This window comes from Bison bison, unplaced genomic scaffold (genome assembly GCF_000754665.1).
Source record: "Bison bison bison isolate TAMUID 2011002044 unplaced genomic scaffold, Bison_UMD1.0 scf7180017864215, whole genome shotgun sequence".
Classification (NCBI taxonomy): Eukaryota; Metazoa; Chordata; class Mammalia; order Artiodactyla; family Bovidae; genus Bison; species Bison bison.
In genome coordinates, this window is record NW_011494787.1 from 10,384,761 (window position 1) to 10,410,559 (window position 25,799).

Here is a 25,799-nt window from a genome sequence, read left to right on the forward strand (position 1 = left end):
AGCTGAGCCACAAGGGTAAAAGAGGACAGTGAAAAAGCTGACTTAAAACTCAGCATTCAGAAAACTAAGATCATGGCATCTGGCCCCATCACTTCATGGCAAATAGATGGGGGGGAAATGGAAACAGTGACAGACTTCATTTTCTTGGCCTCCAAAATCACTGTGGATATTGACTGCAGCCATGAAATTAAGACACTTTTTGGAAGAAAAGCTATGACAAACCTAGACAGCATATTAAAAAGCAGAGACATCACTTTGCCAACAAAAGTCCATACAGTCAAAGCTATGGTTTTTCCAGTAATCATGTATAGATGTGAGAGTTGGAACTAAAAAAGGCTGATTGCCAAAGAATTGATGCTTTTGAATTGTGTTGCTGGAGAAGACTCTTGAGAGTCATTTTGGACAGCAAGGAGATCACACCAATCAATCCTAAAGGAAATCAACTCTGAATATTCATTGGAAGGACTTATGCTGAAGCTCCAATACTTTGGCCACCTGATGTGAAGAGCCAGCTCATTGGAAAAGACCCTGATGTTGGGGAAGATTGCGGGCAGGAGGAGAAGGGGGCGACAGAGGATGAGATGGTTGGATGGCATCACCAACTCAATGGACATGAGTTTGAGCAAACTGCAGGAGGTGGTGAAGGACAGGGAAGCCTGGCATGCTGTAGTCTATGCAGTCACAAAGAGTCAGACACAACTTAACGACTGAACAACAAAACTAAGAGCAAAATTTTCTGTCCTTTGGATTAGCAGCTGAGGGTGCATTTCCCTGGAAGTGTTTCCAACTCAAGCATTATCTCTCAGACTCCTTATTTTCATTACTCTAGGCAGTTAGAGGCTATCATAATATTTTTCTCAAGCCTGTATTATATGACATCACACTGTACTGTAGTTATTTGACTGTTTCTCCTGTGAGCTTTTTTGTTTCCCCTATGAGCTTCTTGATAGGTAGGAATCATGTTTTACTTACCCCAGTTTCTCCATTATCCAGCACAGTGCCTCACACAGAATGCACAGAACAATGCTGGAAGGATGGATGGATGGATGGGAACAGTGGACTTAACTAAATCCTGTTTACAGACTGCCCAGCCATTGGCTTCAAGAGGGACTGGACAAGACGCTAAGAATTGGGTCAATGCACATTCTCATCTGTCCTTTGAAGAGTTAATAAGACCATTTGTATTTAAGTACAGCAGATGTTATTCAGATTTTACATGTATTTGTTTACCTCAGTGTAGATGATATGAAGATGGGTGTAATGACATATAAAATGTATGGTTTTGAAAGTAATTTTTTATCTCCATAACTTTTGAAGGTTGTTGTTTTTTAATACTAGCTGAATTCCACACTTATCCTTTCCTTCTCAGAGATAAAAGCCACACTTTCTTCAAGAAAAAGAGAATAACTCAGTTGATTTGAGTAAAGTGAGATACTTGGATAACACAAGGAATGATTTTCCTTTATTTGGGGAGTATCATCTGTGTGATGTCAGTGTTCCACCTTATTCTGCTGTTACATCAGGTTTTCCTAGTGGAAGAAAATAGAAACAACTTGTAGCTAAAAGAACTTTTTAGATGGATATGAGGGCATCTTGGAGTATTTGGAAAGGTAGAAAGCGGGGCAGCTCTAGGAATCTCAGCAAGAATTTGCATAGTCTCTAGAGTGCTGCCGTATGCAGATCCAGAGACTACAGGCTCTGTTTCTCAGTCCAGAATTCCTAAGAGAAAAAATGTCAGTAGGCTTCTTTGGGTCAGTTCTGAAGAGGATAATTCCCTACTCTGCACCTGCTCTGTGAACGAGAGCACACACGGATATGTAAAAACCCATCTTCTTGTGCCACCAAAGATGCCTTCACTTAACATAATCCCACTGCATCCCAAGGGAGGGTGTGCGTGAAGCAGAAGGATACAATTACAAATCATTTATTTAATAATTTATCAAATACTTGAGCATTTACTGTGTACAAACAGTGGGAGATAAGAAAATGTTTACACCAGGCTCCCTAGCATGAAGCAGCTCTCTAGTTGAGATGACATAGTAGAAACAACAGTATGAGAGGCTGCATAGGCAGAAGGTGATTAAGGGGATATGAGGCCTTAATCATAAGGCCAATTATTCATAAAGACAATGTGGATTTGAAGTTTAAAGGTAGAAGACATGTCTGTCTGATGCAGATTGGAAACTTCATGGAGGTAAAAATTGAGTTACACTTTGAAGGTTAAATGGTCCTTGGAATTGTGAAAGTTTATTCTCTTTCCCTGTGGTAACAGTTCATATCATACACAATGTAATTTATGTAGCAAGGGCAGTACCTAGAGAACCTAGGAAGGAAAGGGAACCTGACACCTGGGAAAGCTTATGATGGGGCAAGAGGCTATTGAGTTCTATATGCAGAAATCAGCAAGAGGTCTGAGGGTAGAATAGTGGTGGTTCCAGGCAGTGTGGTGACTGCACTGAAATTTTTCTGATGCCTTTACTCTAGTGGCAAAGGTATACCCTGGGGAGGAGCAAGCTAAATGTGAAACGGAGTGGTCCAAGTGAATTGAATAACACGTTTTGGTTTAATGTTGCTCTGAGACCCTTTGAAAAAACAGACCACAGAAAAGGGAGAGTATTTCCACAGTGGTAAAGGAAGGTAAAGAGAAGGGGGCAAAAGAGGATGAGATGGTTGGATGGCATCACCAAGTCAACGGACATGAGTTTGAGCAAACTCAGGGAGATAGTGAAGGACTTGGAAGCCTGGCGTGCTACAGTCCGTGGGGTCACAGTCAGACACGACTTAGCAACTGAACAACAGGAAAGGAAGGTAAACCCCAAGGGCTTGGAGCAGCAGGAGAGTAGGAGAGTGACAAGTAGTCTGAGGAGCTGAGGTGGAATAGCAGCAACAGTGTGAGCAGGCCTAGGATCTGGAGACTTCTTGAGTGATCAGATGACAAAGGGAACCTTAAGAAAGAGGCTTAGTTACCCAAATGAGAAGGCAGCTATGGCTTTAGCAATATTTGCCTGTTAATCTCATTTGTATCTATAAGGTAGTGAGGGAGCATTTAAGTTGTATATAAATGATTTCAGTAATACCTGCCCACACTCCCACCCTCCAATTCAAAGTCCTCCTCATCCCAGAATGATTGTGGAGTCATCTTAAGCATTTAGATTTTCCACATGTAGACTAGAAAGATTGCACAGCCATTTCCTTGAGCTTTCACCTTGGGACTTTATATGGTGCCCACCTCTGCCTGTATGGGTTAGGCAGCAATCTGCAGCCAGAGCCAGGAGTCAAGGGATCTGAAGTCTAGATTCAAAGACATGTGAGTGTAGGTACTGGAGATACAGAAATGCACATACATGATCCCCGACCTCAAAGTTAGTCTACTGAGACACACAGTAAATAGGAAATCATGATGCAATGTAGTAAATGCTATGATGGGAACTGAATCTAATCCCGTCTCCCAGACACCAGAGATCTTCCTGGCGCCGCGACTTACTCAGCTAGTCACTGTTATCAGTCAGTTCCCAGCGCCGTATCTATAGAATTCCAGATGTCAAATTCCAGAAATCTATTTACCTTATCTCACTAAAGAGTGTAACAGTTTAGACTTAAACCTAGAAAGGAATAAGGATGAGTAAGGATTGGCAAGGAGAATACGTATGTTTGATTGCTGCTACTGCTAAGTCACTTCAGTCGTATCCGACTGTGTGTGACCCCATGGACGGCAGCCCACCAGGCTCCCCGGTCCCTGGGATCCTCTAGGCAAGAACACTGGAGTGGGTTGCCATTTCCTTCTCCAATGTATGAAAGTGAAAAGTGAAAGTGAAGTTGCTCAGTCATGTCTGACTCTTAGCGACGCCATGGACTGCAGCCTACCAGGCTTCTCCGTCCATGGGATTTTCCAGGCAAGAGTACTGGACTGGGGTGCCATTGCCTTCTCCGATGTTTGATTGCTGGCAGAGCTTAAATGAAATAACACAAATCAGTTTGAGAATACTTCAAATGTGTACATTTTAATAAGAACTATACTTTGATGGGGGCAGGAGAAGGGGACGACAGAGGATGAGATGGCTGGATGGCATTACTGACTCGATGGACGTGAGTCTGAGTGAACTCCGGGAGTTGGTAATGGACAGGGAGGCCTGGCGTGCTGCGATTCATGGGGTCGCAAAGAGTCGGACACGACTGAGCGACTGATCTGATCTGATCTGATACTTTGAAGTATATGTTAATGAAAGCTGTAGTGGCGGGATATTATTGCTATTATAACTATTAAGTCAACACCTAGTAGAAATTCCAGAAAGTGTCCTGCCTTTTGAGAAACAGTAGCCATATAAACTAAGGGGAGTAAAACCTATCTTCTGGAGCCCAGAGCGGATTTCTTTTAAAAAGTATTCTGGAGATCTCAGGGCACCCAGCACCAATACTCCTCTTCAATGCCTCGGTCTTTTCTGAAAACCAGAATGAACCCCGTCCAGCCTGGGAGTCTGTGACAGAGTAGGTTAGGATGCATTTGCCCAAACTGCCTTCCCCTTTCCGTACTCCACTTGTAATGAATACCGCACTTTTTCTTCTTCACGGCATTCTGCTGTTTTAAATGGCTTCCCTGATAGCTCAGTTGGTTAAGAATCCGCCTGCAATGCAGGAGACCCTGGTTCGAGTCCGAGAGGCTACCCACTCCAGTACTCGGGCTTCCCTTGTGGCCCAGCTGGTAAAAGAATCAGCCCGCAATGCGGGAGACGTGGGTTCAATCCCTGGGTTGGGAAGATCCCCTGGGAAAGGGAAAGGCTACCCACTCCAGTATTCTGGCCTGGAAAATTCCATGAACTCTACAGTCCATAGGGTCGCAAAGAGTCGGATACGACTGAGCCACTTTCGACTGAGCCACTTTCACTTCAGCGTAAGACCACATCCTCCCGCCTGCAATCTACCTGCCACCGTGTTTCCCTGTCACAGAAGGGTGAGAAGGACGGCACCGGAAGTCAGACTGCGCTGAGCTTGGCTCCTTGCCATTACCTCATTTCCGGGGGGCTGGCCTGACACCGTCCCGCCCCCAGCCGGAAGTGTGTTCGGCTCCGGTTCCGGCTTTGCCCAGTCCCGCAGCCTTTGCTCTCGTTGGGGAGGGACTTCCTGTCTCGTGTGTCATAGTACCTCCAAAGTTAGGCTTGGCACCGAGGGCCTGTGTGTCAAGGGGTGTGTCGACGGATACGGCTGCAATTTAACTCGGGACTAGTGTAAAGATACTCTCCCATTCCTTCTTGCAGTTACCCTCGCTCATCCCCCACCGCACTTCCGTGAGGCCTTGGCCTCCTAAGCGCCCAAGCGAGTGTCTATCGACAGGTTCGGAGAGGGTCATGGAGGCGCGGCCGCCGGCCCCACGGAGCTTCCTCTGCAGGTCGCTGAGACCTTTTCCTCGGGTCTTTGCTGCCGCAGCTGTGGCAGCCGATCCCAAGGCTCTTGTAGAGGACCAGGAACTGTCTTCCTTCGTCTCAGAACCCCAGTACCCGGAATCCGGATGGGACCGCCTCCGGGAGCTGTTTGTCAAAGAGTAAACGTGCCTTCGGTCTGTGGGGAGGGGCTACAAAGGAGGTGACCTGCAGCCTGGGTCATCTGGGGCGAAGGACCCCAGAGTGGTGTGATTTACTTTTGCGGGATTTGGAGTTTAATATAATGTACCTCAAGCTTGTATTCTAACATTGTTATTTGGTAGTTCTATTGATTGACAGGCCGGTTTTCAGATGGAGAGGGTGAGACTAACTGAAAGTAAGAACTTTTAGGAATGTTTAGGGAGTCTAAACATAGTCTTTAATATAATCCCCTGACTTTACAAATTAGAAGAATTAGAGTAAGCTATTTAGTGACCCTAGAACCAACATCTGGAGGACTCCAGTATTCTTATTCGTGTATCACTTGATCACAGATTCTGATGCTTCTTGAACAGTAGCCCTCTTCCCCGCCACAAAAATGGAGGTTGGAGAGAGAACACAGTTGTTAAAATTTTTACTCTGCCAAATAAGGAATGTATAAAAAAATAGTAGCAACTGTTGTTGCAAAGATATTAGCTGGATTCACAAGTATGCTTCTGATGCTTCTTGAACAGTAGCCCTCCTTCCTGCCACAAAAATGAAGGTTGGAGAGAGAACACAGTTGTTAAAATTTTTACTCTGCCAAATAAGGAATGTATAAAAAAATAGTAGCAACTGTTGTTGCAAAGATATTAGCTGGATTCACAAGTATGCTTCTGATGCTTCTTGAACAGTAGCCCTCCTTCCTGCCACAAAAATGAAGGTTGGAGAGAGAACACAGTTGTTAAAATTTTTACTCTGCCAAATAAGGAATGTATAAAAAAATAGTAGCAACTGTTGTTGCAAAGATATTAGCTGGATTCACAAGTAAAGCGGTGTCAGAATAAATGATAACCCTTTCAATTGAATTAACTTTAATGGAAAACTCAGGATAATTAATTTCATCATTTTTATTCCTCACTTACCGGTGAAAAGTTTTCCCTTTTTATGAAGTACTTTACCATATAGTGATGGACAGGGAGGCCTGCTGCTGCTGCTGCTGCTAAGTCGCTTCAGTCGTGTCTGACTCTGTGCGACCCCATAGACGGCAGCCCACCAGGCTCCTCTGTCCCTGGGATTCTCCAGGCAAGAATACTGGAGTGGGTTGCCATTTCCTTCTCCAATGCATGAAAGTGAAAAGTGAAAGTGAAGTTGCTCAGTCGTGCCCGACTCTTAGCGACCCCATGGACTGGAGCCTACCAGGCTCCTCCGTCCATGGAATTTTCCAGGCAAGAGTACTGGAGTAGGGTGCCATTGCCTTCTCCGGATGGACAGGGAGGCCTGGCCTGCTGCAGTTCATGGGGTGGCAAAGAGTCGGATACGACTCAGCGACTGAACTGAACTGAACTTCCCATATACTACACTGTAGTATCAACTGGTTAAATTAACATTGAAGCTTTATTATGTTGCTGAAATAGAGCAGGGGAGCCAGTAGAATTGTATTTAATTACTTTCTTTAGATTTCATCATCTTATTTTAAAGATAATGAGGCCGCCCTTCCATTGGTCGTTCCAAATTTATTTGAGATACTTGTGAACAATCCTATGTAGTACACAACAGAAAAGGTTTATTTTTGTTGATTTATTTATTTTTAATTGGAAATAGTTGCTTTACAATGTTGTGTTAGTTTCTGCCATACAGCAACATGAATCAGCCATAGGTTCCCTTCCTCTTGAACCTCCCCTTCCAACCTCCCACCCCATCCCGTGTATGTAAGTTGTCACAGAGCACCAGGTTGAGCTCCCTGTGTTACACAGCAGCTTCCCATTAGCTATCTGTTCACTTTACATATGCTAATGTATATATTTCAATTCTTTATATACATTATATATAATGTATGTATATCAATTCTTCCCACCCTCACCTGCCCCTGCTGTGTCTGTAAGTCTGTTCTCTCTGTCTGAATCTCTATTCCTGACCTACAAATAGGTTCATCAGTACCATTTTTCTAGATTCCATGTATATGCATTAATGTATGATACTCGTTTTTGTGACTTAACTTCACTCTGTATAACAGGCTCTAAGTTCATCCACCTCACTAGAACTGACTCAAATTCATTTGAAAAAGGTTATTTTGATCAGCTTTATAAACCACAGAATGTTGGAGCTGAAGGAAACTTGAAAGATAATTTAATATAACTTTCATTGTCCCCTCCATGTCATGGGCGAGGAAACCAAGGTTCAGAATGATTGTGATCTACCTGTAGGTCACTTAGCAGTGGATGACAGAACCAGAACTACAACCCCATTGTTGCTACTTACAGTCTAGGTCCTTTCACCACTTTTCCCTGTTTGTTTACCATTCATTAGTTCTTAGGCCCAGTCATGTAACTTCATAGAGTGTCTGTTGATATTATGAAGAAAAAATATTGCTATGTCATGGAGTTTTTCAGAGGATGAAAAAGAGGATATTGTATGCATTTCCTGGCTTGTTAAATCTTAAGCTCTTTTTTCATTTTCTCTTTTCCGAGTTCTCCCACTTTTTGTGTAAATGTTTTTGGTTTGATTCATTATATAAGATAAAATATAAAGTTTAGATTATAGCAGTTTTTCCTATTGATATAAGAATTTGTTTCTTAAGAAATTTTATTTAGGTTTCTCTCTTGTATATGTGGGAACTATAAGAACTCACTGATTCTGATTTCAGAAATGTGGTTGTTAGAATTAGATAAATTATATAGAATTAGAATTAGACAAACACTTGTACAGTCTCAGAAGAAAACAAGTTAGTAGTTTGTAAAAAATTAATATTCAGTAGTTTGCTTACATAGGAGGGCCATTACTTCTAGTAACTAAACACTTACAAACTTAGCTGTTTGTTAGAGCAATTTCCAGAGGACATCTTGGAAGCTGCAACATAGCTTCTAGTTTCTAATGCTTTTGAGATTAATAGATTGAATGAAATGGTAGCTTTTCCGTTTATTTTAGGTTGGTCTGTGCTGCCCACTGCATCATGAGCTTTCTCATTCAGTGGTCTTCAATAGATAGTACAGGCCCATCTGAGCATGACATAAAAATTAAATATTCAGAAAGATAAAATTTGGGTTTTTTTTATGTATAGGTATTCATTCTTGCATACATTGTCCTAAAATCTCATAAGTTTTTATAATTTCCAAAAGTTATCTAAAAATTCAAAAAGGTAATTGTTAATTCTGCATCCAGTTTACAAATTCTTTCTGTTTCCAGGGATATAGTATAGCTGTAAGAGTCATCAAATAAAATAACCCTTTAAAAAACCTTTTTATTGCAGTATAAATAAAATATGCACCTAGAAAAATGTGCATAAGTATACCTGTCAGTGACTTTTCACTAAACATAGGTCTGTATCCAGCCCTAAGAGACTGTTAACAGTGTCCCAGAAGCTCCCCCTTGTGCCCCTTCTCTGTCACTGCCTTCCCAAGAATAACTACTAATCTAACTTCTGACAGTTTGACTGAGATTTGAGCTACTTGTAATATAATTATTTAATTCATCAGAAGATTTAATTGGTTCTGCCCATCATGAAAATTTAAGTCCTGTTTAGCATTTGGGACGATTCTGATCAAACTGTCTTTTGGAGAGCAGTATCCATAAACTAATCCCAAACAACATTGTCTTTTTGATGTTTTAGTGAACGGCAGAGAACTTCAAAAGAACTTCAGGACATTTACAAGGCAGCAATTTCAGCAGGCATCATCGGCTGGGCATATGGGGGAATACCAGCATTTATTCACGCTAAACAGCGCTACATTGAGCAAAGCCAAGCAGAAGTTTACCACAACCAGCTCGATGCTGTGGTACGTACTGGTGTTCTAATAGTGTTTGGGGGCATGCCAGTTTTAGCTGCTCACTTTATATTTAATCATCTAGTTAGGTAGTAGGGTTGAGAAGATTCAGGAAACAGTCTGTTCTCAGCAACAATGGAAGTGCTAATGCTAGCGTGCATACTCAAACTTTGTGAGACCACTTTTCTTACTAGAATCGATCACCACCATGGCTCTACTTTCTGAAATATATTTCTAATCTCCTGATAAATCATCAAGGCTCAGCTGTAGTGTATTTATCCTATTCACAAAGCCTGTATGCAGTACACTAGCTCACACTAAAATAATCATTAACATTTAGAGCTTTACAGTTTGTTGAGTGCTGACTCATTTGCTGTATCTTTCATCTGTACATCAGTTCTGTTGTCCTAGTGAGGAAGTTATGGCTCAGAATTTTTTGTTTTTTAAAATTTGTGTGTTTTTTTTTTTTAATTGTGTCAAGTTTTTAAAGTTGCAAAAGTAGTGCCAGTGTCCTATAATGTCCAAGAGCGATTGGTTCCAGGACTCCTGTGGATACCAAAATCCACAAATGCGCAAGTCTTTTATTTAAAAAAAACCATAGTACCATACGTCTTTCATATCCATGGTTCCACTTCCTCAGGTTCCAAATCTGGGGATACAGAGGACTGACTGTACAAAGAATTCCTGTACACCTTTCAGTCAGATTCCACAAATGTTAACATTTTACCACATTTGCTTTCTTATTATCTCTGTATAAGGCATGCTGTTATTTTTTTGTGAACTGCTTGGAAGTATGTTTTAGACATGGTGAGTGCTTCAGCATACATTTCCTAAAAAACAAAGACATTTTCTTACATAACCACAATATTATTATGCAGTTCAGGACATTAATACTGATAGAGTACTATTATCTTATCAGTGGACTTTATTAAATTTTGCTTATTGTCCCACTAACGTTATTTTTAAAGTAAACAAGTTATTAAAATTTTTTTTTCTGGTCCAGGATCTAGTATTGGATCAGATGTTGAATTTGCCTGTTGTGCCTCTCTAGTCAGTCTCCATTAATTTGGAACAGTTTTTCTATTGTTCTTTGACTTTCATGACCTCAGTATTTTTTAAGACTTGGGCCTTTATTTTGTATTGTAGAATGTCCCACAATTTGGACATTTGATGTTTTCTTGTGATTAAATTTCACTTAAGTGTTTTCACAGGAATACCCTACAATTGATACTGTATCCTTCCCAGTAAGTAATGATAAGAAGCATGAGATACCTATTTGTCCCTCTACTGGGGATACTTTAATCACTTAGTTAAGATGTTCCTTGCCATGTTTATCCACTATAAAATTATTGAGTTTTTCCCTTTGTGGTTAATAAGTATCTTAGGAATACTTATTAGATACTTTGAGACTATGCAAATATCCTATTTTTCATCAATTTTTCACCCCCTGGTTTCAGTGTTCAGTGCTGACTCTTTCCTAAAATAGTTATTACTGTGGTGGTAACCAAACAGCCATTTTGTAATTTTGTAATTCCATCATCCGTGTATATTTATTGGTTAGTATTCTGCTGTAAGGAAGAGCTTTTATCTGTCCGTTTATCCATTTATAATTTATTCAGTGTGGACTTGTTGACTTTTACGTTATTCTATGGTTTTATAATCCATTATTATCATAATTTATTTTGATACTTGGCGTCGATTTAGACTGTTGGAATCTCTTCAAGCTAGCTCCTGTGTCCTTTTGATGACGTCCACGTTAGTCTTTGAGCACATCTTTACTTTGGGGCGCAGCATGGTTTTTCTGGTTCATCTTTTCAAGCACCAGCCTTGTTTCTTTTAAAATGATATTTAAATGACTCAGGGAACTCAAATAGGGGCTCTGTGACAATCTAGAAGAGTGGGATGGGGAAGGAGGTTTGGGAGGGAGGGGACATGGGTGTACTATGGCTAATTCTTGTTGATGTATGACAGAAAACCACAAAATTCTATAAAGCAATTATCCTTCAATTAAAAAAAATAAAGTGGCAAAAAGAAAATGATATTTAAAAACCAAGATCTGGGGCTAGGCATGCTCATTGCTACTGAGGTATGATGGTGTCTAGGCAGATAGAGCTAGGAAATGTATGTGTGTGATTTATATACACTTTCATACATATATCTCTGTTTCTATATTTGTCTACCTATTTACTAAAAGCCATGAATTTGCGCTGATACCTTTCAGAGAGGTTTTGACTTGCCCAGTATCATATAGTAGTTAAGACTACATCTAGGGATTCTGTCACATTCTTTAAAAATCTAGGCTTTACCCTCACAATATTATGCCAGACTTGCTTCATGGTGGTTAATGAAAATGAGCGGTGGAAACAGACAACCTAACTTCCAATTCTGACTTTATTCTTTATTGGCTGAGTGATCTTGATTAGAAACTTCCTCTTTATGCCTTTTAACACCTGCTTGAAGAAAATGTTGTAAAGATTAAATGAGGTAATATGTTAGCAACTTTTACGTAGAAGGTGGTCAGTAAAGATTAGGTTTTTTTCCTTCCTTTCTTCCTCTCGTGCATATCTGTATTACTTTAATCCTTACCATTTATAGTTTACTCAGTGTTCCTTCTTTATTTTCTGTTTTTTCTTTTCCCCACAATTTCTTGAAAAAAAAAGCATGTCTAATACTGATTTTGGAAGGACTGAGGCTAAAGCTGAAACTCCAGTACTTTGGCCACCTCATGCGACGAGTTGACTCATTGGAAAAGACTCTGATGCTGGGAGGGATTGGGGTCAGGAGGAGGAGGGGATGACAGAGGATGAGATGGCTGGATGGCATCACTGACTCGACGGACATGAGTTTGCGTGAACTCCGGGAGTTGGTGATGGACATGGAGGCCTGGCGTGCTGCAATTCATGGGGTCGCAAAGAGTCAGACACGACTGAGCGACTAAACTGAACTGAACTGAATACTGATTTTATATCTGTCATAGTATTTGTCATTTAGATTCTTAGTTGCTATTTAATTGATGAATTACTTGGTTGACACTGCATTTCTTAGTTCCTTTTATACCCTGTGATAGAATAGAGTGCACATGGTACATTTAAGTTTCAGTAATTGAAGAATGATATTTCTAGAGATTTTCTATTGTTTCTATCTATTTAGGTGTTCCTACCTATTTCCTAGTTGACATTCCTCCACCATAGTTTTAGAATAGAGAAAGTATCAAGGTGTCTTGGAACCTCACAGCCTTTTTATTAACTTTAGCAATCTGCCCATCGTGCTGCTACACGAGGCTTCATCCGGTATGGCTGGCGCTGGAGTTGGAGAACGGCCATGTTTGTGACTATATTCAAGTAAGTTCTCTGAATCTCATAAAGGATTTTAGGTATTCTTTGAGGAGCACATTGTTTTAACAAATGGAATTATAAAATCTAAACACCCATATAAAAGTGATCTATGATACCTTTTTCTTAAGAACTGTTACCTATTTATGCAAAAGATTCGTCCAGCTGTAGTTTTGTGTCAATGGATGATGATGGTCTGCCAGGCTTCTCTGGTGGCACAGTGGTAGAGATTCTGCCTGCTGTTGCCGGAGATGTGGGTTTGATCCTTGGGTTGGGAAAATTCCCCTGGAGGAGGAGGAAGCAATCCATTGCAGTATTCTTACCTGGAAAACTCCATGGACAGAAGGAGCCTGGAGAGGTATAGTCTGCTGCTGCTGCTAAGTAGCTTCAGTTGTGTCCGACTCTGTGCAACCCCATAGATGGCAGCCCACCAGGCTCCCCCGTCCGTGGGATTCTCCAGGCAAGAACACTGGAGTGGGTTGCCATTTCCTTCTCCAATGCAGGAAAGTGAAAAGTGAAAGTGAAGTCGCTCAGCGACTCTGAGCGACCCCACGGACTGCAGCCTACCAGGCTCCTCCATCCATGGGATTTTCCGGGCAAGAGTACTGGAGTGGGGTGCCATTGCTTTCTATGAGGTTGCAAAGTGTTAGACATGACTGAGCACCTTGCACAACTGAGCACGCGTGCACATGAAGGCCTGCCAGCTAGTATCAAAATAGATACAGGGTTGCTAAATGAGAGGAATTCTGCAGAACTTTACTTTACTTTTCTGTTGCTTACTGGCATATTATAGCAATCTGAAACACACTGAAGGAGCCTGCTGGAACCAGGGATTGACATAGTAAGCTCATCTAAACTAACACGTATCACTTTAGTGAAAAAGTTAAAGTCAAGAAGGTAATTGAGATATGCTTTAAATTTTGTTTTCTTCTTCATAGTACAGTGAACACTGGTCTAAATGTTTACCGAAATAAAAATGCCTTAAGCCATTTTGTCATTGCAGGAGGTAAGACATTTTTGTTCATATTTCAATCTCAAATGTGGTTTAGGAAACATGTAAGGACTTATAAGTCATGGCTACTGAATTCTTTGGTTGGCTTCTCATCATATCTCATTTAACATTAATGCAAGATATATGGAAAATATGCTTGGTCTTTGGTATACTTAGTGAACAAAAACAGAAAAAAGTCTTTGCCTTCATTGAGTTTTATCATCTAATGTGTATGGGATAAAACAGGTTGCTATGATAAAAAATAGGTGGGGAGGTAAGATCTAATGTGGACAGACTGATTGATTTCTAAGGAAGTGACATTTAAGCTGATAGCTGAAGAATGGAAAAGAGCAGGCCTTGCAGAGAAGAGTCGCCTAAGCAGGGGTAACATCAAGGGTGAAGGCTCTAAGGTTTCTCAAATGTAGGATAATATGACTGCAACATAGTGAATGCGGGGGAGTGGCTTGAGAGAATTGTGAGGTGAAGTAGAGAGGAGCCAGATTTTTTATGATACGAAATTAGATTTTGTTTTAAAGTGCTCTGCCTCTGGTAGACATGCCCTCTTTAAAATGAACATTTTTAAAAAGTGTTGAATATTTTCATTACATTTCTAGTACAAATCCAGTACATCTACTGAAATGTAAATGAAGTTAACTGCCATTTAGATGCAAACATTTACTAATTCATGTATATTCCCTCACATAAGAAAAATGCATATACTTCACATAACAGCTTTTTACTTTTTGTTTGGAAATAACTTCAGGCTTATAGAAAGTTGCAAAAATAAAAGTAATACAGGAGCACCATGAGCAGTATCCTTTAGTACAAAGATTCTGTTATTGTTAAGAACTTTTTTAAGCTCCCCACCCCATGCCTATCCTGTTTCTATTTTTTTCCCCATCAATTTGCCATGAAGTGATGGAACCAGATGCCATGATCTTAGTTTTTGAATGTTGAGTTTTAAGCCAGTTTTTTCACTCTCCTCTTTCACCTTCATCAAGAGGCTCTTTAGTTCCTCTTCACTTTGTGCCATTAGGCTGAAGTGACAGACTTTATTTTCTTGGGCTCCCAAAATTACTGCAGATGGTGACTGCAGCCATGAAATTGAAAGACGCTTGCTCCTTGGAAGAAAAGCTATGACAAAACTGGACAGTGTATTGAAAAGAAGCAGCATCACTTTGCCAGCAAAGGTCTGTGTAGTCAAAACTGTGGTTTTTCCAGTAGTCGTGTATGGATATGAGAGTTGGACAATAAAGAAGGCTGAGCGCCGAAGAATTGACGCTTTTGAACTGTGGTGCTGGAGAAGACTCTTCAGAGTCTCTTGGACGGCAGGGAGAGCAAATCAGTCAATCCTAAAGTTAATCAGTCCTAAATATTCATTGGAAGGACTGATGCTGAAGCTGAAGCTCCAGTATTTTGGCCACCTGATGTGAAGAGCCAACTCATTGGAAAAGACCCTGATGCTGGGAAAGATTGAAGGCAGGAGGAGAAGGGGACAACAGACTATGAGATGGTTGGATGGCATCACGATTCAGTGAACATGAGTTTGAACAAACTCCGGGAGATAGTGAAGAACATGGTGTGCTGCAGTCCATGGAGTTGCAAAGAGCTGGACATGACTGAGCGACTGAATAACAGCAACCACCCACCTCTGGCTGCAAAGCATGTGGAATCTTAGTTACCTGACTAGAGACTGAACCCAGGCTATTGGCAGTAAAAGTGCAGAGACCTATGCCCTAGACCGCCAGGGAATTCCCGGTTATTAACGTTTTAGCCCGTTTGCTTTATCACATATGCTCTTTGTTTTAGGTGCACTCTCTCTTTTTCTGTTAATACACAGGCAAACACACATATACATAATTTGAGCTTAACATTTTAATGAAAACATTTAAAAACATGAAATGAGAAATAGGTATTAATAGCATTGGAGCAGCTAGAACTTGCCCTGTTTTAACTTGTGAAAAATTTTACATGGATATTCTATAGTGCCTATATCCAAAGAAAACTCTTGTGTTTCTGCCCTCACTTGCTCCTGTCTACTCCTGCTATATGTTTTTTGTCATCTACTCTGTTAAATTCCAAAACTGGAAATCAATTAATGATGTGGTTCTGCCCTTTATGTCCCCTTTCCGAACTTCTCATTCTGTCAGTCTTATTTCTTAAATATTTGGACTCGCTCACCTCCTCTTTTCCCACTGCTACTGCAGGTTTTCGCTGTTTTTCATCTTGGTTTGCTTCAAACCTCTACTGTTATCTGACTTTTTTTGAAACATGAGTATGATTTTAGCACTTTTCTGCTTCAGATTCTTCCTTAGTTTCCCATCACACTAAGGTCGATTTTTTTTTTTAAGGTCGATTCTTGACCTGACCTCCACGTACCACTCTTGCATGAGCCTTATAATCTACTTTGATTTCTCAAACCCAGCATATTCTTGCATTACAAGAATTCTTGCTTGAATCCACCTTTCCACTCCCATAACTAATTTTATTCAGCTCCATACTTAACACATGTCTTTCAAGGTTGAGTTCATCTGTCTGCTTCGGCTTCCTCAGAGGGTTCTCCTAGCTCCCAGTTTCCTATCTTGCGTATCTTTCCCCTGTGTTCTCATAATTCACTGTGAACAGATTTATCAAAGCATTTATAACACTGTGTTGTAGCAGCTTACTTGTTTTGCTTCCCTACTAGACAACTCCCTGAAATTCAGAGAAAGTGTTTGCCTTTTATGTCACAATTGTTTGATATATAGCAGGGTAGAGTAAAGGTTTCTTGATTGAATGTAAATATTATTAAAATAAGAATAGAAAAATATGTATGGTAGAAAATATATTTTTATCTTAAACGAGCAACCAACATTAAAATAAATAATATAACACTAAAATTAAAAAAAAAATTATCCTGAAGTTGGAATCAGGTAAGGACATCTTCCCTCACCACTATTAGTTGGTATTTGTTTGAACACTTATAAACGTATTTTCAATAACCAGAGAGCTTGGCAAATCCTTTCCTCCAAAAGTAATAATAAAATTGGACAAAATTATCAAAAACAACCCCTTAAAGATCCTGGAACTGAGCAAGGGCACATAACAAATTGAGAAGCACTTATTTAAGAATTTCTACTAAATCTTGATAAGAACAATGGGAGTCTAGTGTTTCAGCCTGAGGCTGCTCCCACCTAATGCCCAGCTCCATGATACAGAAGTTCCACAAGTGCAGGGCAGGCTGGGAAGACCAATACTAAAGTTGGAGATGACTGACTTGATTTGGAGCAGAGCACAGAAAATTCTATGCCTAAGGGTGTTGCTGAAAACAATAGCAAACACTTAGGAAAGAACAACATCACACAGCTAACTGGAGGTTTTGGTGGTGTTCGGGGCAAGCGGTCAATTAGTGGATGAGGTAGAATTCTACCAAAGACATCCAGAGAACCAGAAAGCCAACGGAGACTTCATTAAGAACCTACTAATCCCCAGAACTCCGGAAAGTTACCTGTCTGTGTAAGCACACTCAGGAGAGACTGGTAAGGGCTCTAGCAAGCTGCTTATCTGCTTTATTGTGAGGCCTCATGAACACAGAAAGTAAAAGCCAGATTTATAAACTGCCTAAACCTTGAGTGCGTTCTTCAAGCCACAGACAGATCCACTGACAAAAGGTGACAGCCTTACTGGCTTAAAATGTGTACTGGCTGTCTGCCAAGCTAGTGTGATTCCTAGGAAGCCAGAAATAAAAGTAAAAACTGAACAGAGACCTCTACTGGCTGCACTCTACTAAACAAGAAGACTAAGACTCCACAGACTTGGTCCAGGCAAATCACTATAGCAAAGAACCACAGCCATGCCCCTATAGGAAGATACTCCAGCTCCAAGTAGCAGACAGAAGACTTCAAGCGTTTACAATAATTAAAATGCGATGATAGTTATCAAACAGAATATATCACTAAAGATAGAAATTATTTTTAAGAGTCAAATGAATATTCTGGAGTTGATAAATACAGTAATGGAAATTAAAAATTCACTGGAGAGAAGGCCCTCAACAGCCAGTTTGAGAGAGCATGGGAGAATCAATGAACTTGAAGATAGATTGATATAGGTTATCTTTTATGAAGGACAGAATTTTAAAAAATGAAGACAAATGAATAGAGCCTCAGAGATCTGTGAGACACAATCAGTTCAGTTCAGTCCAGTCGGCCAGTCATGTCCGACTCTGCGATCCCAAGAACAGCAGCACGCCAGGGTTCCCTGTCCTTCACCAACTCCCGGAGTCTACCCAAACCCATGTCCATCGAGTCGGCGATGCCATCCAGCCATCTCATCCTTTCGTCCCCTTCTCCTCCTGCCCCCAATCCTTCCCAGCATTAGGGTCTTTTCCAAGAATATGAATAATGGAGAGGAAAGGTAAAAAAGGGAAGAAAAAGAATTTTAAGAAATTATGGCCACAGACTTCCCAAATTTGATGAAAAACATTAATCTACACATCCAAGAATCTCAACAAACTCCAGGAAGAATAAATGTGAAAAGATTCACACCTAGACACATAATAGTTACACTGTTGAAAGATAGAGAAAAATCATGAAATAGAAAAGTTAAAAAATGAATATATTATACTTAAATAAGAAATATAAACCTCAGATGTTAATGTTTAAACATGTTACCACCTGAAATGGCATTTGTTGTTTTGTGCATAGTGAAAGAGGAAAATGAATGGACATCTTGGGTGTACGGTCTCGGTGGTGAGGAAAAAGGACCTATGCTCCAGCCACCAGGTGGCAGTGTCGGCCAACTGCCCACTTGCAGGTCTGCTGGAGAGGTGATGCTAAGCAGCACAGAGCCGGTGAGGCTGAGGGCTTCCCTGGTGGCATGGCCTTTCTACTGTAGGAGGCATGGGTTCTATCCCTGGTTGGGGAACTAAGATTCCACATGCCGGGCAGCGTGTCCAAAAAAAAATAAAGGGCGAAGCTGGGGGAAGACATGACCTGCAAGTGGCTAGTGAAGATTTTTATTGTTTATTTGGAGAAAACTTTCCTTAAAGCAGGAAGAACTAAAAGAGGTAGAAGTGAAGAAATAACAGATTTTTAAGGTGAGGTTGGCAAAAAAGCAGAATGAGAAGAAGCTGGGTCCATAGAACCGACTGAGCAGTTCTGTTTGTTTAAGGGACCTTTCTGCCTTTGAACTTGCAGAGTGGATGAGAAGCTGGCCGTATGGGAAGTCTAGGTTGTGGTGATATATTGATGTTGGGTTCAAAAAGCTTACTTGGAGATTTATGTCCTTATAGAAGAAACATGTTCAAATGGAACTCTGGTGTTTAAAAATGATTTGATACTGCTTTTTGTTTCTTTTAAAATAGCTATCACAGGAAGTCTTTTTAGAATAAACTTAGGCCTGCATGGCCTAGTAGCTGGTGGCATAATTGGAGCCTTGCTGGGGTAGGTATTAACATATTTTGACTCTAATATAACATTAATTAATTCATTAATGCCTTGCCTGTTAAAAATCTGAATCATTTCTAAAGAACAAATTTAATCCTTAGAGGATTTAATCCCATGAAAGATCTCTAGTCTTGTATTGAGCTTCCCTGGTGGCTCAGTCAGTAAAAAATCTGCCTGCCGTGCAAGAGACCAGGGTTCAATCCCTGTGTTGGAAAGATCCCTTTGAGGAGGGCATGGCAACCCATTCCAGTATTCTTGCCTGGAGAATCCCCATGGACAGAGGAGCCTGGTGGGCTGCAGTTCTTGGAATCACAAAAGAGTTGGACATGACTGAGCGACTAAGCACAGCACAGCACAGTCTTGTATTGGTAGTAGCTTTGATTGTCCAGTTCTGATTGTATCCCAGTTGTTGATTTTACTTCTGGTCTTCACTGGGTAAAAACTGTTTAAATATCATTAACACCTGAAACTGAGGTTTGAACAAAGATACTTATAAAGAGTAAGAAAAAGGAATAAGAAATGGCTAACAAGCACATTAAAAAAAAAATGAGGTTAGGTTTGTTTATTTAGTTTAATAAATTTTAAGACTTTTCTTCTCCAACTTTTTACTTTGAAACATTTCAAACCTGTAGAAAAGTTGAGGTAATTAGTATGTTGAACACCCATATAACCTTCACTTAGATTCACCAGTTGTTCACATTTTTCCTTATTTGTTTTCTCTTTCTCAGTATTTGTGTGGGACATGTGTATATTTCTTTTTGTTTGAACCATTTGAAATATTTGAGACCTCACAATTCTTCAGCCCTAAATACGTCAGCATGTATTTCCGAGGAGAAAGAATATTCTCCAATGATTTCACAGTACAATTATCACAATAAATGATTTACCATTGATTCAATACTATTTAAGATAAAGTCCATATTCAGAATTCCTGTTATTACAGTAATGCTCTGTGTGTGTGTGTGTGTGTATAATATATAATTTTGTAGAATCCAGGATTAAATTGTATTTTGTTGTTATATCTCTTTAGGTTCCTTTAAGCTAGACTAGTTCCACGCCTGTTTTTCCCCCAGAATATTTCTCAGTTTTGTTTGATTATCCCCTCATGATTAGATTTAGGTTTAACGTTTTCATCAAGATTACAACATAGGCGAAGTTGTGTCCTTCTCAGTGTGTGTCAAGAGGCATATTATGTCACCCCTTGTAAGTGAAGTAACTTGATATATTAGTTTTCTGTTGCTGTGTAACAGATTAACCACACACTAAGAAGCTTCACTACCCATTTATTATATCACTTTCCTGTAGGTCGGAAGTCTGGATGGGCTCAGATGGGTTCTCTTCTTAGTATTTCACAAGGCTAAAATCAAGGTGTTGGTCAGGCAGGCTCTTACCTGGAGGCTCTGTGGGAAGAATTTGTTTCCATAAAATTCAGATTGTTGACAGAACCGTTGTGGCTGTAGGTCTGAATTCCCTGTTTCCTGGGTGGCTATCAGGGACCACCTTGTTCCTAGAGACATCCACATTCCTTCTCCATGCCCTCTCCATGTTCAAACCAACAGCCAGCATGTTGAATCCTTCTCATACTTTGAATCTCTCTGACTTCCATTCTGCCACCAACTGGAAAAAACTCTGTATTCAGATGGTTCACACAGGTAATCTCCTCTTTGATTAACTCATTCAACTGATCAGTAACCTTAGTTACATCTGCAAAATCCACTTTGCTACATAACATAATTTAATCATGGGCATAATTTCTCATCATATATTCATATTTGAGAAATTAGGGTAGGAAATTTGGGGGGACCATTTTAGAATTCTGCCTAGCAGATTTGGTATCTACTAAATTTCGCCACTGCAAAGTTATCTTTTTCCATTGTGTTTAATAAGTAATCTGTGGGATGAGGTAGTGTGAATTATCTACCCTCCAGCCATCTTTTAGTGGTTTTAATGATCCATTGATAATCCCTAATGTAATCAGTTATTATTTAATATATAACTGGTTACAAAATGTTAATTTGCTAGTTTTGTCATTTCTTCTGTCTTTATTAGTTGGCATTCACCTGAATAGAAAGAAGAGTTCTCCCTCACCTTCCAAATTTGTGTTAAAATTCATCATGTGATGATCTGTTGCTGACATTTTTGTTTTCTTGTTAATATACCAACTTGGTTTGAAGGGGAAAATTGTTGAAATTAGGTGCAAAAATAGGTTTTTATTGTGGTTAAAAAACACACATAACATAAAAATCACCATCTTAACCACTTTTAAGTGTACAGTTCAGTAGTGTTAACTGTATTCACGTTGTTGTGCAACAGGCCTCTAGAACGTCTTTGTCTTGCAGACCTGAAACTCCGTACCCATTAAACACTGTGCTCCCTTCCCCCATCCCCACACAGCCTTTGGCAACCACCTTTCTACTTCCTGTTTCTGTGATTTTGGCTACTCTGAGTAATGCATATTAGTGAAATCATGTATTTTTCCTTTAGTAACTGGCATATTTCGCTAAGCATAGTGTCCTCTAGTTTCATCCATGTGACAGGACCTTCCTTTTTGGGACAGTATAACATTCCATTGTATATACAGTTCCATATTTTGTTTATCCATTCATCATCAACAAACATTTCCACATAGCAAAAATAATTTTTTAAATGTGGTTACAATGTTAAGTAAAGAATTTAAGTTGTATCAGAGTCAAAAACTCCCTTCTCTTTGAAAATATGAACAAAACCCTCATCATTACTGTGATAATTGTTATGTAAGTCATTTTCTCAGTGAGTAACTATTGGCATTCTGGGTGAGACAGTTGTGCCAGACTCTTGAATTTTAGGATATTTTGGCAGCTGCAACACCTAAAGCCAGTAGCATCCTTCTCCCAACCAAAAGTACCCTTCACATTTCTTGCCCCTTACAGGGTCTGGTACCATTCCTGGTATGAATTTCCTTTCTGAGAAACCTTCAATATAAAGCTGCTAACTAGAACTTATAAATATATTTTTTACTAGTTTATTTATCTTTCATGATTAAAAAAAAAAAAGAGCCAATTTATAGACCTGTTGTTTTTATACCAGTTAAATTTAGGATGTTGCAATGATTGTTTTTCCTGTTGTTCGGACCAGGAAGGAAATTATCTTAATATTTTTTATCTGACAAGGATGCTTTAACTGTCAGACGTCCCTGCACCTGTCAGTGAGCCAGTGGTCTGGTTAGTGTTCCTCGTGCCTGAGCAGAGACTCTCATTCTGCATGGTCTCACGGCTCTTTCTTCTGAATGTCCCCTCTGCCTCCTCCTCAGCACTCCTATAGGAAGTCTGTTGATGGCACTTCAGATGTACTGTGGTGAAACAGTTCAGGAGAGAAAACAGAAGGATCGAAAAGCATTCCAGGAGCTGAAAGTGGAAGAACGGTAAGGAGTGTGTTAAGACTGGATTGTTTGGGCTTTTGTGTCCCCAGACTGATGCTTTCTGAAACAGGTACTCTAAATTGCTGCTCAAGTCAAAGACTTTCTTTTTACTGAGTCTTTCACTTGGTACCCTACTTGGTCTTTAATATTTTTAATTAAGGAGAATGGAAAAAAGAAAGATACTAAATGAGAACCTTTCCTTAGACACTTTTTTTTTTTAAGTTAAATGTTATAAATCTTATTTGGTTGCATATTTTTTCTTTTCCTATGTTTGTGACTGCATTGGAAATTATATAAAGGAAATGAAATGAATAGCAGTGAGTGAGTTTTACTTGGCTTTACTTAAAAGGTGATATCCTTGTTTACACGTATGTCTATGAACATTACATAGCATGTTAGGTCTCCACATTTAATTATTATACTTCTTGCTGTGGCTTCAATAGGTGTTAGGTGCATATAGTGGCTGTTCACAGACTAGATGCTACTGAGAAAGATGCAGACTATCGCTTGTTCATATAAGTCTCTCCCTGGGATCCAGTGATGGCCAACTTCCTGTTATTCTTTGTAAGATCATCGTAATAGTCTGCCGTCTAGCGCTTTGGTACAAATGATTCTCATGGTTCTGCTTCCTGCCCACTAAGATGACATCTGCTGCTGCTTCTTTGGTAGTCTGGTAGATAAGAAGTCTTCTTTTTCCCTTGGTTTTATTTGAAACTTCCATTTGTGCTACACACACACAGCACACACACACACACACACACACACACACTCACATAGACATACATGGAAATTCTTAATATCTATAGATCTGTTGTCTAAGGACTTAGGTACTGTAGGAGAAAAAGCATTGATTTGGAGCCAGTGAAACCTTGAAAACAAATCTTAAATACCAGCTAGACTATTAATTCTATGAACACAGATGTTTTCCTTAACTTCAAGCCATCAGTTTTCTCAGCTGTTGTAAGGGCAGAATCACACCACAGTGATGTTTGTTTTGTTCCTTCTTCTTCTCCATAGTAAGAGGGTGAGTGAGATATGAAGCTATTATAAAGCACTTAAAATTCTGAATGCCAGCTTAAAATTTGATATTATGGAGGGTTAAAAGCATAGAAGCATTAGCTTATTTCTAGTTTTTTAGGTGTCATGAGACTTCTTTTTTAAAAAAGAATCTTTGAGAAAGGAGTTGGAAAAGTAAGGAAAGTACATGATTATTTGAATCTGATATAGGAAGTTATAGAAGAATTAACATTTGGAAAAATATGAATAGTATTCCAGTCAGAAAAAGGAAGCCAGAAAAAGAAAGTTAGAGAAGTTGATCAGTTATTTAGAGAAGGAAAACCTCAAGAATGGGTAAAAAACTGGGTTTATAGAAATGAAAGAGTATTTTGGCAGAAGGAAATAGTGTCACTGTGTCAGTGTCAGAAGTGTTTAGGTTATTTATATGTATATAATATATATGTGGTATTTCTGAGGACAGTTAATAAATAGTTAAGAACTTTTAAAATGTATGCTTCTTTGCTTGAAAATAACTATAGTATAGAGAAATCAACAAAGTGAGAATCTAAAAAATTGCCTTAGTGAGCAGAAAATATAGAACACTGGCTATATTTTCCATAGAGACATAGAAATGATCAAATCTTCTTATGAAAGTCATAGGTGACCTTGATAATCACTTAAAGAAAGGAAGACACTAATACTTGACTTGGAAAAAGAACCAATCTCTTATTTGAAAATTAGATATTTTAACTCCTAGTAAATATACATCTGTAGTGGTGTCCTGACTTCTCTGTATTGAGATTACCAATGTTACAACCTTTGTGCATGTCCTACAAGATCTGTCAACAGAATTTAACAGAGTGGCAGGGGGTTTCACATCCCCCTAGGCCCTGAGGGCAAGAGCACAGACTGGTTCCAAGGCTCACACTCAAGCTCAAGGTGTTTTAGCAACTGCAATTCACTGCTGGGAGAACTCTGGAATATCTTAAGGATCAGAGCTACTGCCCTGGCAATGTCCATTTTGGTAATGTGAGACTCCTACAAGGGGCTTTAAGTGAAACAGGTTATGAGACAGAAGAAAGTCTTGTACTTGAAGTGCAAGGAGAAGTATTTGCTCATAAGTTGTAGGAGAGAATAAGATAAATACTATCTTTCTTAGAAAAACTCTAAAAGCCAAAAAAATAGAACAGTACTTGCTATATCTTTCTTGTACTTTCATTACAGGAAAGCCAGACTACAATTTACTGAGCTCCTCCCTGAAGAAATTGAAAGTAATTTACAGAAAGATCAATCTGAGGATGATGCTCAGAAAATTGAAGCACTGCTAAATCTTCCTAGAAACCCTTCATCAACAGATAAACAAGACAAAGACTAAACATGCTCTGGACTTGAAATTCAGTGGAGAGTTGAAGAGAGCTATGTCACCATGTCTAAGCATGCCAGTTGCTTGGGCTGCTGACACATGTAAGCACTGGCATCTGTAGTGGCACAATGACTTGCTCTTGCTTTTTTTTAATCAAAAATTGGGCTCTTGTACTCTTACTTACTCTTCCTTAGATTTAAGTACATACTTGTATCTGCATTGATTGATCAGTATAGATTTCCTTTCTCTGGATTTTACAGTAGTAAATTAAGATTTCGAAAAAGATTAAAGTTGAATTCTACAGGTTGTAAATTTATTCTTGTAGCCCTTTAAAAGAGTACTGTAGTGATCACTAGGAGAAGGAGAAGAAAGAACCAGGTAAGGCAGATGATCTGTGAAACCCCTGTACCCTTGGGTCCTAGAAACAGTAAGGACCCAAATGTGTAGTTGCGTTTGATTTTGTTTTAATACAAATCAGAGATGGTTTCTATGCCATTTGAAATAAAATAAAACTTAACAAAAAGGAAGTAGAGAAGAATTATTAAAGAAACAGCCCGACCTTGTTCTCTCACTCAGTAATGCTGACAAGTATGTCTGCTGTAGTATACAAGAGCTGCTCAGAATACACTGTCTCTATGCTCCTGGAGTTTGCTGCCTGGGAAAGAAGCTGCCCTGCAGAGTATAACTTTTATTAAATGAGGGCAGAATGGTTGAACCAAGTGTACTGAAATGAGAAAACTGCTAGTGCTTTGCTTTGGGTGAGCGCCGAAGAATTGATGCTTTTGAACTGTGGTGTTGGAGAAGACTCTTGAGAGTCCCTTGGACTGCAAGGAGATCCAACCAGTCCATTCTGAAGGTGATCAGCCCTGGGATTTCTTTGGAAGGAATGATGCTAAAGCTGAAACTCCAGTACTTTGGCCACCTCATGCGAAGAGTTGACTCATTGGAAAAGACTCTGATGCTGGAGGGTATTGGGGGCAG

The 25,799-nt window shown here is 39.7% G+C and overlaps 1 protein-coding gene across 4 annotated transcripts; it reads left to right on the plus strand.

Annotated features, from left to right (window-relative positions):
- Positions 1-5,094: 5,094 nt before the first annotated feature.
- Positions 5,095-25,646, plus strand: TIMMDC1 (translocase of inner mitochondrial membrane domain containing 1). 4 transcript variants are annotated; one of them, XR_825709.1, is made up of 8 exons: positions 5,095-5,536; positions 9,163-9,328; positions 12,569-12,657; positions 13,587-13,654; positions 18,322-18,467; positions 18,981-19,059; positions 22,352-22,462; positions 24,680-25,345. XR_825709.1 is itself a non-coding variant. In XM_010845370.1 (7 exons), exons 1-7 carry the CDS (start codon positions 5,343-5,345, stop codon positions 24,828-24,830), a joined length of 858 nt encoding a protein of 285 aa, XP_010843672.1. In that variant the 5' UTR covers positions 5,095-5,342; the 3' UTR covers positions 24,831-25,341. The 4 variants fall into 4 exon arrangements, 3 of the variants coding, with proteins under 3 accessions (XP_010843672.1, XP_010843674.1, XP_010843673.1); XM_010845370.1 differs by lacking the exon at positions 18,322-18,467 and having other exon boundaries at positions 24,680-25,341; XM_010845372.1 differs by lacking the exon at positions 18,322-18,467 and having other exon boundaries at positions 5,095-5,383; positions 24,680-25,341.
- The last annotated feature ends 153 nt before the right edge of the window (positions 25,647-25,799 follow it).

Excerpts from the sequence above, each read along its gene's own strand:
- TIMMDC1 (XM_010845370.1), top strand. The coding sequence starts at position 5,343 with ATGGAGGCGCGGCCGCCGGCCCCACGGAGCTTCCTCTGCAGGTCGCTG. Across the intron at positions 5,537-9,162 it reads CGGGAGCTGTTTGTCAAAGA|TGAACGGCAGAGAACTTCAA; the intron begins GTAAACGTGCCT and ends TTGATGTTTTAG. Across the intron at positions 9,329-12,568 it reads ACAACCAGCTCGATGCTGTG|CAATCTGCCCATCGTGCTGC; the intron begins GTACGTACTGGT and ends TATTAACTTTAG.